General features: G+C 34.7%; 5 protein-coding genes across 5 annotated transcripts; 2 read left to right on the top strand and 3 right to left on the bottom strand. All coding sequences in view use genetic code 12, as the record gives it.

Moving 5' to 3' along the window:
- Nucleotides 1–26: 26 nt before the first annotated feature.
- CD36_08930 (conserved hypothetical protein) lies at nt 27–1,013 on the top strand (the record flags this gene model as incomplete). The annotated part of the gene is made up of 1 exon (XM_002417492.1): nt 27–1,013. One exon carries the CDS (start codon nt 27–29, stop codon nt 1,011–1,013), a length of 987 nt encoding a protein of 328 aa, XP_002417537.1.
- A 128-nt stretch (nt 1,014–1,141) lies between these two features.
- On the bottom strand, nt 1,142–2,437 carry CD36_08920 (mevalonate kinase, putative; the record flags this gene model as incomplete). Its single annotated transcript, XM_002417491.1, has 1 exon — nt 1,142–2,437. The coding sequence occupies one exon, from the start codon at nt 2,435–2,437 to the stop codon at nt 1,142–1,144; it is 1,296 nt and encodes a 431-aa protein (XP_002417536.1).
- A 331-nt stretch (nt 2,438–2,768) lies between these two features.
- Nucleotides 2,769–7,697, top strand: CD36_08910 (nuclear pore protein, putative; the record flags this gene model as incomplete). Its single annotated transcript, XM_002417490.1, has 1 exon — nt 2,769–7,697. One exon carries the CDS (start codon nt 2,769–2,771, stop codon nt 7,695–7,697), a length of 4,929 nt encoding a protein of 1,642 aa, XP_002417535.1.
- A 255-nt stretch (nt 7,698–7,952) lies between these two features.
- On the bottom strand, nt 7,953–8,927 carry CD36_08900 (inorganic pyrophosphatase, mitochondrial precursor, putative; the record flags this gene model as incomplete). The annotated part of the gene is made up of 1 exon (XM_002417489.1): nt 7,953–8,927. The coding sequence occupies one exon, from the start codon at nt 8,925–8,927 to the stop codon at nt 7,953–7,955; it is 975 nt and encodes a 324-aa protein (XP_002417534.1).
- A 673-nt stretch (nt 8,928–9,600) lies between these two features.
- On the bottom strand, nt 9,601–12,201 carry CD36_08890 (conserved hypothetical protein; the record flags this gene model as incomplete). Its single annotated transcript, XM_002417488.1, has 1 exon — nt 9,601–12,201. The coding sequence occupies one exon, from the start codon at nt 12,199–12,201 to the stop codon at nt 9,601–9,603; it is 2,601 nt and encodes an 866-aa protein (XP_002417533.1).
- Nucleotides 12,202–13,082: the final 881 nt, after the last annotated feature.

Genomic DNA, 13,082 nt, shown 5'->3' with positions numbered 1-13,082 from the left:
AATCAGAATTCCATCTATAGACTACTATGGCATCATCAATACCAGGACCTGTTTCTTTACCTCAGTCGAAATATGACTTGACCACCTACTGGGGAAGAGTCAAACACTGTGCTGAAATTTCTGACCCCACGATGTTGTTGAACACATCTCATGACATTGAAACTGCTAAGAGAATGGTTTGGGATTATAAAAATGGAGTTACAGCCAAAATGAGTCCTGAGCTTTGGAGAGCTAAAAAAGTATTGGATTCTACTTTACATCCAGATACCGGTGAAACTGTTTTTTTGCCATTTAGAATGTCTTCTTGTGTTTTGTCAAACCTTGTTGTAACAGCAGGTATGTTGACACCAAACTTGGGAACAGCAGGCACTTTGTTTTGGCAAATTGCCAACCAATCCTTGAATGTTGCAATTAATACCGCCAATGCCAACAAGTCACATCCTTTAACGACTAAACAAATTATCACTAATTATACATTGGCAGTTTCAGCCTCCTGCTCCGTTGCATTAGGATTAAATTCGTTAGTACCCAGATTGAAGTCATTAAAGCCAAACACAAGAATGATTCTTGGCAGATTAGTTCCATTTGCAGCTGTTGTCTCAGCAGGTATTGTTAATGTATTTTTAATGAGAAGTGAAGAGTTGAAAAAGGGGATAACTGTGTTTGATAAAAGAGGAAATGAGGTTGGGACTTCCAAGCAAGCAGCCTGGTATGCTGTAGGAGAAACAGCGGCAAGTAGGGTGATTAATGCCACCCCTATCATGGTTATACCGCCTTTGATTTTAGTGAAATTGCAACAAACTAGATTTTTGAAGGGGAAATCCAAAGGTGTTGAAACTTTGGTAAATATCGGGTTAATCTTTGCCACATCATTAGTTGCTTTGCCTTTTGCATTAGCTGTTTTCCCACAAAGAAGGGTTTTAGGTGTGAGCAAATTAGAAAGCAAGTTTCATGAGTTAAAGGACAAGGATGGCAATGATATCGAAGAATTAGAATTCAACAGAGGTATATAGAACTAGAAAGAAAGTTGATTAGATCGTTAATAGAAAGGCATATTTTATTATTATTATTATTATTATTATTATTATTATTATTTATCTATTCATTTAACCAGTGACTGCACTCTATCAAATTATTAGCATCACCAAAACTTCCATTCTTTCACATTTGCCATTCCTAACGAACCTTCAATAGCGGCACGATCAACGTAATTGCAAAATTGAGATTCTGAGAACTTTGTGGTATCCCTGAAATCTTCATGGAACAAAATACCAACACCTTTCCCACCTAAAGAAGTTTCGAAACTCTCATACCCATTTTCTTCAAACTCTTTGATAGCATTGTGTATGACAGATTCTTCTACATCATCATTGACTAGAGTGATCGCACAGCCTCCGCCTCCAGCACCTGTCAATTTAGTAGATCCAATTCTATGTTTATCACCAATGATCTTTACTGTTTCCAAAGCTGGATGTGATACTCCTAGCGCTACCAATAACCCATGATTAATATTCACCAACTTTCTCAAAACGTTTGTTTCTTCTTTGCCAAACATTGGGTTCATCATAACTTTGTAAGCTTCTTGCGACAAGTGTTCTATAGCTGTCAATATCGAAGACGAGATCAGATTAAATTCTGCATTCAATCTGCCAACACCAGCAACTAAATCGGCAGTACTCTTGGGGACTTTAGTATTGGTTAAAAGTAGTTTTATCGCTGGGAAATTTCTCATATTCGTACGAATCGACGGTTGTTCAGGAGTCGATGTTCGCTGGAACATCACAGCTCCTCCAAAAGTAGCCACCGCGTTATCGATCCCAGATGGGTTACCATGGAAACATTTCTCCCCAATCAATGACCACTTATCAATAAACTCCAAATCAGGTATATCAGCGGTATCCAATTTATCATTTTCGTGCAACAGTGGCTTATTGATCCAACCACCCATAAGTGCCAAGGCAGATGATAAACACACAGACGTGGAAGCAGATGACCCTAACCCTGCACCAATAGGCAAAGTTGACCTAACAATAAAATTCATTCCCGGTACTTTTGAATCACATAAATTCATCAACAAATAAAGAAAACAAAAGCAAGCATAGTAATGCATTTTATTATCAAAACTGTTTAAAAAGTTGGACAACTTGTCGACGATTTCCGGCACCAATTCTGAAGGTATTTGTGGTTTGTTTTCCCTATCATAAATCAAATATGGTTTTATCTCTTCCCATGGTAAATCTTTGATATTCCATGAATGATCTAATTTAATATCAGGGAATTGCAACCTAATAGTATTAGAATCAATTGATGGAGAAACCAAAAGATAACATCTCAAACTCAAGGCAGCAGCAATAGCCGGTTTCCCATAGACTGCAGCATGTTCACCAAAAATGATTACTTTACCTGGTGCTCCAACAATGAATGGCAATTGTGACATTTGTTATTGACAAAAGAGTTTCCCTGTAACGGATGATTTATGATTGTTACGACGGAATATTTCATGAAAAAAAAAAAATTCCAGTATTATTCGCAACACGTCAGAAACATCAAAAATTAGAGAACATAAAATCAAAACAAGGAATTCATTTCAAACGAAAATTTTTCCTCACTAATTTCTCAAAGCAAATCTCGTTGCGAAAAAAGAAAAAGAGAGAAACAAATCAGTAAAGCTTAAAAAAAAACCCATCGAAAAAAACATACACACCCACATCTTAAACAATACTATTAATCAAAATATCAATTAAGGTGTGGATACCAGTAAAGGAAAAATGTCTTTATCAATATCTCCACAGGACAAATCATCTAGTAAAAGCAGTGTTGAATTGCCCTTGAAACCAATACAACCAACACAGTATTGGACGTTTGACAATGCATTGTCATTATTAAGAAATTGTCAAGACCCCTATTTGGCGGATGCATTGGATGAATTTTTGTTGTCCAGTAAAGAAATCCTATTGAATTCGTCCCCATTTACATCAAATAATGACAAACAGGTCCTAAACCTGCAAACCAAGGACATCTCATTGAGAGGTATCTTGTACACAAATATATCCGCACAAGATACAAGTGATGGGAAACTTTTATCCAATCTATTGAATATAGATGTTTTGGAAACGATTCGAGTAATATGTCAGACTAACAAGAAAATTCCCTGCAAAGCTGTTCCTCCACAATCGGAAGCGGTAAAGAGTAAATTACTTGATGAAAAATATTACGAAAACAAGCGATTACAATTGTATACCTCCAAGATATTAAGAGAGAGAAGAATAATTTTGAAGATCGTTGTTGAATTGCTAAACAACAAAAGTAACTCATATGCATCATCTACTATTCAGAACTTGGGTAAAGAGATATTTTTGTCGAAGCAGTACCTTGTATCATTGATTGAATCCATCAGCAAAGCATCACAAAGTTTAATGAAGAGACAGTATATTACAGGAATCAACAAAGAAATTGATGACACTATCCATAATGAGACTGTTTTATTTTGTATCGAAGCATGTAAGGTGTTAATTGAATTATCTGTTCAAAATACAAATGTTGATGTCCAAGCGGTTCGCCAGTGGTTCAAGTTGATGAGAGATACCAACTATTCTGTTGCCTTGGGACCATATGTGTCATATCACGAGGCATTTTCAATACTTCAGGGGTTGTTTACAGTTTTAACTATTCAGTATTTGGACTTGAATAACAGTTTTGATTCTGTACATGAGAGCCTGTCTGTTTCATATATGACCGATGTACAAGCCTTTAAGTACGTGAATGATACCATTGCCAACACAGCAAACAATAATTCTGTTGTATTATACAGTTGGTCCATTATTTTGTTGAGAAAATTCTATTTCTTGCAGGAATACGCCGAATTACCCAACTCACAGAAGTTCTTAAACCAATTCAGTTTGTCACATTTGGAACATACAATAAACTTGGTTAATCAGAAATGTGAAAATTTGGATGTATTTTCAAACTTAAAAAAGTTAAACGAGTTATTAAAGTTTGACAAACTTTACTCAGCAATATTATCTTCTTTGATCATTGCTTCATTGCCCTTGATCACCCTCACTTCAGAAGTTACTAGTTGTATTTTGAGTGTTATTAGTAACTGCCCTAATAGTGTTATTGAATCATTTTTCGATAACAGTGCCACCCAGAATGCTATAATTATTGCAAGGACAAAATTCCCCTTGATTTTGAGTCCATATATTCAAGTAGCTTCTATCAACGGGAACTTTGCATTGCATGAGTTTAATGACTTGAAGTCCTATATTCAAGTATTCAAGAAAGAGGAATTCAACAATATGTACCAGATAGATGACCAAAATACAGAATTAGTCAAAACTACCAAGTTCATTGACGTATATCCACCTTTTGAAGCAAATAAGAAGTTGTCAATGGTTTTGAGTCTAGGAACAAAAGCAAAGATTTTACCTTCGGCAAACCCAGATGAAGTATTGGTCACATTTCTTTACAATTACAATGGTTGGGCATTTTTGGGAAGAGTTTTGCAGAATGTATCTAAAATTTTCAATAATTCAGACTCCGAAACAATGGAATTGGTCATAAACATACTAAATTTATTGAACAACGTGGTTATTGATAATGGTGTTGATGATTCCAAAATGGTTTTAGAGGCAATGTCTGCTTATACAGACGATTCTGATATTTTGGAGGTGATTTTAAGGCTTTTGGAGCAAGGGTTACATTTAAGAAACGTAAAGCTTTTGGTATCAGTTGTGAATTTATTGACAAACTTGATGCCATTCCTTTCCTACAGAATTTGGCCTTACTTGTCCAAATCTGCTTTGCTTGCTCAAAATGGCAAAGAAGGGTTGGCTGCTGTAATATTTGGATCCATAGAAATGGTGAATGGCGATTATGATTTTACAGTTTCATTAATAAAACTTGTTGAGCTGTTGACTCAAAATTGCTTATCTTTGGACCAAGATTATCCAGAAAAATCCAAATCCGTGATTATGTTTAGATTTGCTGGTCATTTGGTAGACTTGTTTGAGACATTTATGTATTGTCGGTATAACCAACAGAGTCAGAAATTAGAAATTGGAGTTTTGTTGTTAGATACGTTTTCTACAATTTTGGCAAGTGTCTACGGTGTTGATGAAGGAGTCCCCGCCAGTACCAAGGTGACAAAAGTATTTGCAGACGCTGCTACTCGTATTTTAGATTCATTTTTAGTATCTGATGACGATAGTCCAAGGGCAGCAAGACTGATTATTACAATGATTGAGAATTTGTCACAAGACTTGGACTTATACGAATTGACCGATTCATCGTCATTCTGGCATGATAACTGGATTCATTGTGCGTTATCATTTTCCAGATTGATCATTACTATCAGAACTTCAGAGCATTTGAAGCCACTGGCTTTTGAAAAAAGCTTGTTTACTAAAACTCCAGATTTGGTGTTGTCATATTCCCGGTTTGAATCAGTACGGAAAGATATATTGGATTTGTTGACTGCCTTGACCAGTGGAGATTGGCCAGACAAAACAGCTCCATCTTTGCTTTCTCACTTGGGGAGTGAGAATGCTCAAGTATTGTTGCATTCATTGGCAGCAGATTTAGATAACTCGTTTGATGATTATAAAATGAAAATTTCATTATATGACTTTATTTGTGCTGTTATGGAAGGCAAACAAGAAGGTTTAGCCGTCTTATTTATAACTGGAAGAGATGTCTTTGGCGATTACACAAGTAAGGATGACACCGAAACCACCAACAAATTGTCATTATTACAAATATTAAAGAAAAACATAAGAGATATGAGGTACTATCCAAATTCTGTTAGCATTCATTTGGTAGATGCTATAGCTTTAGCATGCAATTCTTGGACTACTGCCAAAGAAAGTGAACACGATGATGAATTTATTCAAACATTAATTGGTCGTGTTAAATTACAAATTCTAGATCCACCTGACTCCTCTGAAAGTTTTATAAGTAGATGCTACGAATTGAAATTGGTTTCCAAGATTGCTGAAATTTTGGCCCTTTATCTTTTCACTGCCAAAAATGACAGCACTAGAAACAAGATTATAAGTTTTGTTAATTCTGATGAATTCAACGACTTGGCAAAAACTAAATTCACAATAACCAACTACCAGTCATCATTAGACACGAATTTGAAAATTTCTTTTGAGAATGCATTTCCAAAATTCAAACTATCACAGTTTACGAGCGGATTGACAAAAAGGAATCGTTTTGGAATTACATCAGTCTACAATTTAGCTTTGATGGACTCTCTTTTCAAGAATGAACTGGATTGGCAGCAAATTAGAGAACAAGTCATTGCATCGAGTATTAATTTACAGTATTTAAATTCACAGCTAGCAGGTGCCAAATCATTTGGAGCTTTAATTACAAGTTTTTGCAGAAAATATGAGCCCCCATTGCATTCAAGAGTTTTAGATTTCATTAATTATTTGCTAAAAGTTAATACTAACGAGGGCGTGCCTACAGAGAGTTTCCAATCAATTTATGACGAAAGAGTGGAATTGGCATTCTATTTGATTTATACTTATTTTTCGAGAACTAAATCACTGAATGTTGATGAAAAGAAAATATTTGAAATTGTGAAGAATGCTTCTACTTTGTTGTCATCAAGTAGTATGAATTTTTTTACCAACTTGGCTCAATCTCATGGGTGCTACAAGCCATTGTTAAAACTCATCTACTGCGCATTAAAAATGATTAAAGATGCTTCTACGGTGTTGACAGAGTACTTCAGTTTATTCCGTGACTTATTCAATGCAATTGTTATCAAGGGTACTCAGGTTTTGCTAATTGAAATTCAGAATGATGTATACCTTGCGCGTACTCGAAAGAATTTCAAGTCACCTAAAATGAATGATCGAATTGATGATTTAATGATAATTTTGTCTATATTAAAAGTTTTTGTCGGTGTACAATTTGGATCAATCTTGCACGAGGAAATTGCATTATCGATCAAGGAAAATGGAACGATTAACTCGTTATTGAACCTTTACTCCTTTGCCCACTCTATTGAAGTGAATGATGAATTTATATTTGCTAGATTGAGTTTAATGTATCTTTTGGAATTGATGTCTGTTAACATTATTGCTGAAAAGGTTATTGCTTCAGGGTTATTTCTTGTGTTGTTAGAAAGCCCCATATCACGTCCTATTAGAGCTGGAGGTGTATCAATTAGCCACGGTATACATTACCATAGATTGTGGACAAATGGAATTTTGCCTATAATTATAACCAGTTTATTTAAATTGGGAGCATCGGTTGTTCCAGAAGTATGTGTTGTGTTGCAATTATTTGGAAAACAAACTCAATATTGTATAGAAAGTTGGTCAAGGGATTCTTCAAGCAGTAAAGTCTCAACTGCTTTAGTGGCGGAGACTAGTCAGATTTTATTGATTTATGATTTATTGAAATCTATGAATGTTAATGAATACTTGAAAAGCATTGAAAATGTTGCGATAGATGATGCCATTGACATGAGAATTTTCCCAGGATTGGAATCAGAAACCAAAAGAGAAGATTTTGTTGATTGTATTGAGAATTTACTAAAACACCCAAAATTTTTAAGTTCAAGAATTATTCCAAGTTCCGTTGAAGAACAGCAAATTATTGAAAGGGGAGGTAAAGCCTTTGAACAGTTTGTACATGGTTTAATTGATGAGATAAGAGACTTCAAGGATTATTTCAGTTAGTCAACAGATTTTTATTTATAAATTTAGAAAAGAAACAATTTCAAATAAATAGTCAAGCATTTTACAAAAGGTTCGCTCTGGAGAACATTCAAAACGCATTAAATTGTGTAATCTGAAATGTAGCATCTTTGAGTATCAAATACAAACTTCATAAAATCTCTGTTCAAAACTCTATAAACTAGCTAAATATAATCCGAAATGGGAGTCACTCTCATTTTTTCTATCCTTAAAAACACTTTGTCAATGCCCCCATGATCAACTTGTCTTGATAAAATAATTAGCTTCAACATCAACTGGAATAGCAGCATTTGCTCTTGATGGATTATTCAACAGTACTGAAATAGTATCAGTAAATCCTGGCAGACTCTTAACCGTTGTGTTGGTGATATTTGGGGTTTTATCAGTTTTGGTTTCTCCATTGATTAGTTGTTGCCAACTCTTATGGCATTGTTCAATTATCTCGATTGTTTCACTTGCATTCTTATATTCTCCATTAAATGCAAAATCATTTTGTGGTTTGCCATCCGCTAATTTGTAGTCTCGAAACCATTGTCTAGTAGTATCTAATAATCCTGGACATTTTTCATCCAAATCATCTATATCGTTGACGTTTTTAAACAATGGATCGTTTACATTTATTACAATCACTTTCCAGTCCAATTCACCATCATCTATTAAAGCAATTGAGCCCAACACTTTAACTCTTTTGACATCACCAGTTGATAAAATTTTGGACCCGATTTCACAAACATCCAAAGGATCATTATCACCAAAAAGACCATGATGCTTTGTGGTTGGGTCTTCCCATGTTTGAGGGAAAGCACCATAATTGTGAATATACCCATGATGAGGAAACAAGTTTTTCACGAAACGAACTTTTCCATTTTTGATATCTTGAACTATAGGATTACCGGCAGTTTTAGTATTAATTTCAAACTTTGCATTGGTCCAACGAGGTATTTCTACAACCATATTTGCTTCTCTGGTGTCCTTGTTGAGATTCAATGCAATATCGTGGAAATACGACACTATTTTTCCGTTAGGGGTGGTAGCATAATTGGCATAATCAGCAGTATATTTGGTGCCTTGATTTATTGGAATGATATCTGGGGTAGTAGATGTTGATGAACATCTAGACAAGTGCAAATGTTGTGCTGTCAATGATAATCTTGCCAATGCAGAAGACTTGGTACTGGTTTGATTCTTCATTAGTTTGAAAAAATATGACATGATTAAAAGAAAGAAAAAGAAAAGAACGAAAATTAAAGCCGTTATATTTTATGGATTGATCTAAATTGTAAATGATTGGGGAGAAAGTGGAGTAAATTCTAGTTGATTAAAGATATCCTCGGCATATTCATTCACATAATTTTTTTCTTCTTCCTCTTTTCTTTCATGCAGACTTCGGAAATAATAATATTGTTACTTTCTTCTTGGTCTCGGTGGATACGCGAATTATTGTTTGTTGTATTGGCTACTTACTGGCTTCCACTCCACATTATCTGGAATTTATACTTTGCAACAATAGCAAATAGATACAAACAATTTGGATGCACAATAATAATCATTTAAGAAAGTATGGTATTTTATTATCGTGTGCTATATCAAACTGAGTGTCTGACCACAATTGAATAACATGATTTTCTAAAAAAAAAAACACATCAAATTTAAGAAATATTTCGTTCAAAATTTAGAGTTAAAATTAATGCAAAATATAAGAAAATGCTTATCAATTATTAGCGTCTTTAAATAAATAAATAAAAAAAAAATGCTGGGCATATTTTCATTTATCATAATCAAAGTTAAAAAACTGATAAATAAACTATCACGATCAATCGACCATGAATATGTATATAACAAAATCTATAGAAGTCCTTTTAAATATCTAAATATATAATCTAATCTAATTTGGTGGTTTCCCAAGAAATACAATCTTTCCCTTTTCATTGAAAGTTGCATTTTTGGTACTGATATCGACAATTGGGGACAATTGCTCAATTTCAATTTCACTCAATCCCATTGGGTCCGCTGGGAACCAAACACCAGGACATTTAGCCGAAATAGCAGGTGCATCGTAAGCATGTTTGTTGTCTACTATTTTTGGTTCAATATTATAAGTAGCTGGCAAAATTCCCTTCACGTAACGGAAGTTCAAAAATACATCTGGTCTAATAAATTTGACAATTAGATTGTTAGATTCAGTAGTCTTGAAATCCCTATCGGCTAAAAGTGGAACAACTGAAATGCTGTCAATTGCTTCCTCTTGATCGTAATCGGACTCCATCTGAGCTTTGACATCTGCTTTTAATTTTGTTTCTTCTTCTTGCTCCTTTAATAACTCTTTTTCAAAATTAGCACGACGTTTCTTTTTATTCAATACTTTGGATTGATACTCTGATGGCCCAGTAAAGGAAGCTGTACTGGAAACACCATCGACTGCCCTCATTGCATCGAGAGGGACAACACCAAGCAAATGATCGAATGCTAAATTGAGGTGAACATGAGCAAAGATTGTTGACAATAAAACAATGACTTGGATAACAATGGGACCCCAACCTTTACCAACAACCACAATACCCAAAAGTACAATCTCACCCAAATATAAACCACAAAATGTTTGGAAAAGTGCACGTGGATAATGACTTCCAAAAGCATCTGGACCTTCCACAAAACAATAAGTAATGTTATGAGCATATGCAACGTAAACTAAAAAGAACGAAGCAAATGCAAAAACAAGGATCAAAGGTGAAATAATTGAATAAGCCAAAGTAATAGAAGCCAACTGGGTAAATATTGGGAAAACTGTACCCCAGGCAACAGTACCCAACCCACTAAATCTATTCCACTTCTTTCTAACGGTATTGTCAAAAAGGGTTCCCAAAATGTAATACAAAAACAACCCAACTACTTGGAATAATGACCCCCCAGCTATGGAAAACCCTTGAAGGACCAAGTATGAAATATAAAAGTTGGAAGACAATGGCAATTTGTTGGCTAAAATGCTCATGGCTGAAGTTGGTTTATCTATAATCTCGGTAATAGTGGCGGTAGCAGATGAAGCTAATGCAGTAACCAAGAACCCATTAACCATCAAAAAGGCAAAATAGGCGTTTTGAGTCCATTTCTCAACACCAATAGCAGAAATTTCCCCAGAAATACGTGCAAATACTCTAATAATAATCGGCAACAAAAACATCAACAAGGAAAGCAATATAGTTGGTAACAAACCTGTAACCAAACCTAACAAAGCGTGTGGCATCTTCAAAATCCATCTTAACCAAGGCAATTTGTTAGTAAGGAAAGTAATATTGGAAATGGTACCAACTGCGGCAACCGGGATAGCCCAGAAAACTACCAAGGCTACAATGGCAGCAAATGCCAAGAAACGTCTAGTTATTCTCTCCCACCAAAACATTCTCAAATTGGCATGTATTATGTCCTTTGGTTCAAGACCAATAAATCTTGGAGACATTCTCATCGGATTATGATGAACGGTGGATTGATAAGCCAACTGGGCATAATACTGGTTTTCAAATTCAACAAATATGGAATTTAATGGCATTGAATGTCTAAATTTTTTCTGAAGCCTTTTCACCTCTTTATCCAAAATTGGAATCTGTTCTTGACAATGTCTAATTGTATCCACTTTGGAAGAGAAAAACCCACCTACCTTCATTTTTGGTCTTTTCTTCTCATTGACATAGGAGCTTATTTCATCAACTGGTTCCAATATAAATCCCTTTTTGTCAGCCTTAAGTTTACTCTTGACTGCCAATTTCATCAATTTGTTCTCGGCAACCTCCAATTTGTCGACCATGGCAGCTCGTTGCTCCACTTTATGCTCCAATTCTCTTGTTGTTCTAGCAACATACACCCGTTTTACTCCACTAAATATCTTGAATGCTTGTTTTTCATCCAATAATGAATCTGGGACACCTTGGAAAAGTACGGTTCTGCATGAGAGCTTCTTGGCATACTTTGGCGATGACAACACTGCGTTTTTAAGGGAGTTGTAAAAAAACAATTCACGATAAATAACAAAGATAACCACACCATTGAAAATAAGTCCCATTAATACATGGGCATAATAACGTCTAGGATGTTTGACATTGGCAATAGAAAGTTGATCGAATCCTTCGTTGTGATTACCATTGGTTGCATTAACAGGCAATAAAATAATATACATAAGTAAAGCACCAAAGAACAATGTGCCAAATGTCTTTATATATCTGAGAAACACAAGACCATCGAGACCTGCTTGTTGCAAAAAGAAAGAATCTGGTTTGGTAAGCAAAATAAATATCCATCTGAATGGATCTTTGGGCAATGGCTCGGGTTTCTTGTCCTCTGGAACCAAATCAAACGATGATTTAGGACTATAGATACGTTTGAACTTTAATCTCAACACAATGAAACAACCAACAAAAATACCAAACAATGCCAAATTGGCTAGTAAGGTTGAAATGATTGTTGATGTGGAAACACTACTAGGGGCCACGGCCATTCTTGATTCAGTTTACTTCAATGACACTAATAATATTGATATTGATAAAAAAAAAAAAGGCACTTCGAGATGACAAGTGAAAGAAAAAAAAGGCTAACACAGAATATATAGGGGACAAAAAAAAAAATTGGCTTTGGAATAAACGAATCAACTACAAAAAGAAAGAATATGAATATCAATGATACAAAAAACTCAACGTCAACGTCATCGAGCAAGAATAAGAGAGTTCAATAAATAACGAAACAAAACAACACAGAGGCAGAACTAAAAAAAATTTTTTCTAAGGAATTATTGGGAGGAAGAAACAACTCTGAAACGATGATACAAAATCAAATATTCTAAAATTGGAACCTTGTTGGTGGGAAATAGTAATAAAAAAAAAAAAAAAGAAACGCATTCTCATCAATCATCTTCAGGAACTTTATTTTGAGTGTGGTCGTGTTCTGCCGCATTATGACGTTTTACTTTGTATGTGCTTTGTGACGAATTGTTTTTCCTTTGTTAATATGAGACGCAGGCTGGGCTGTGAAATACTTTATCTTTGTGTAGAGACGATATCGTTTCATGTTATTGTTTATTGGTAGAGCTAGCCGTAAGGTCCATTTTACAATAGTTTTCAATTACACATATTCATTAGTGAGTGTTCAGTATAAACCTACGTAGAAGTTGAAGATTTGGAATTGTTCCATTATAAAAATTAGCATTAGCAATGGCTTTACTTTTTTCAAAGAAGACGTTATATTTGATTTATAGATATATTAAATTAGTTTTATCACCGAAACAGAACACAATTTGTAGATAAATAATTGGGGGGAAGTAAAAAAAAAAGTTGATGGATTGTAATAATAATAATAACAAATCAACTAGGTATCAGCAGTTTT

The sequence above is a fragment of the Candida dubliniensis genome, chromosome 1, assembly GCF_000026945.1.
Source record: "Candida dubliniensis CD36 chromosome 1, complete sequence".
Classification (NCBI taxonomy): domain Eukaryota; kingdom Fungi; phylum Ascomycota; class Pichiomycetes; order Serinales; family Debaryomycetaceae; genus Candida; species Candida dubliniensis.
Note: the sequence above shows the minus strand (reverse complement) of the source record. Positions and strands in the feature narration are given on the sequence as shown.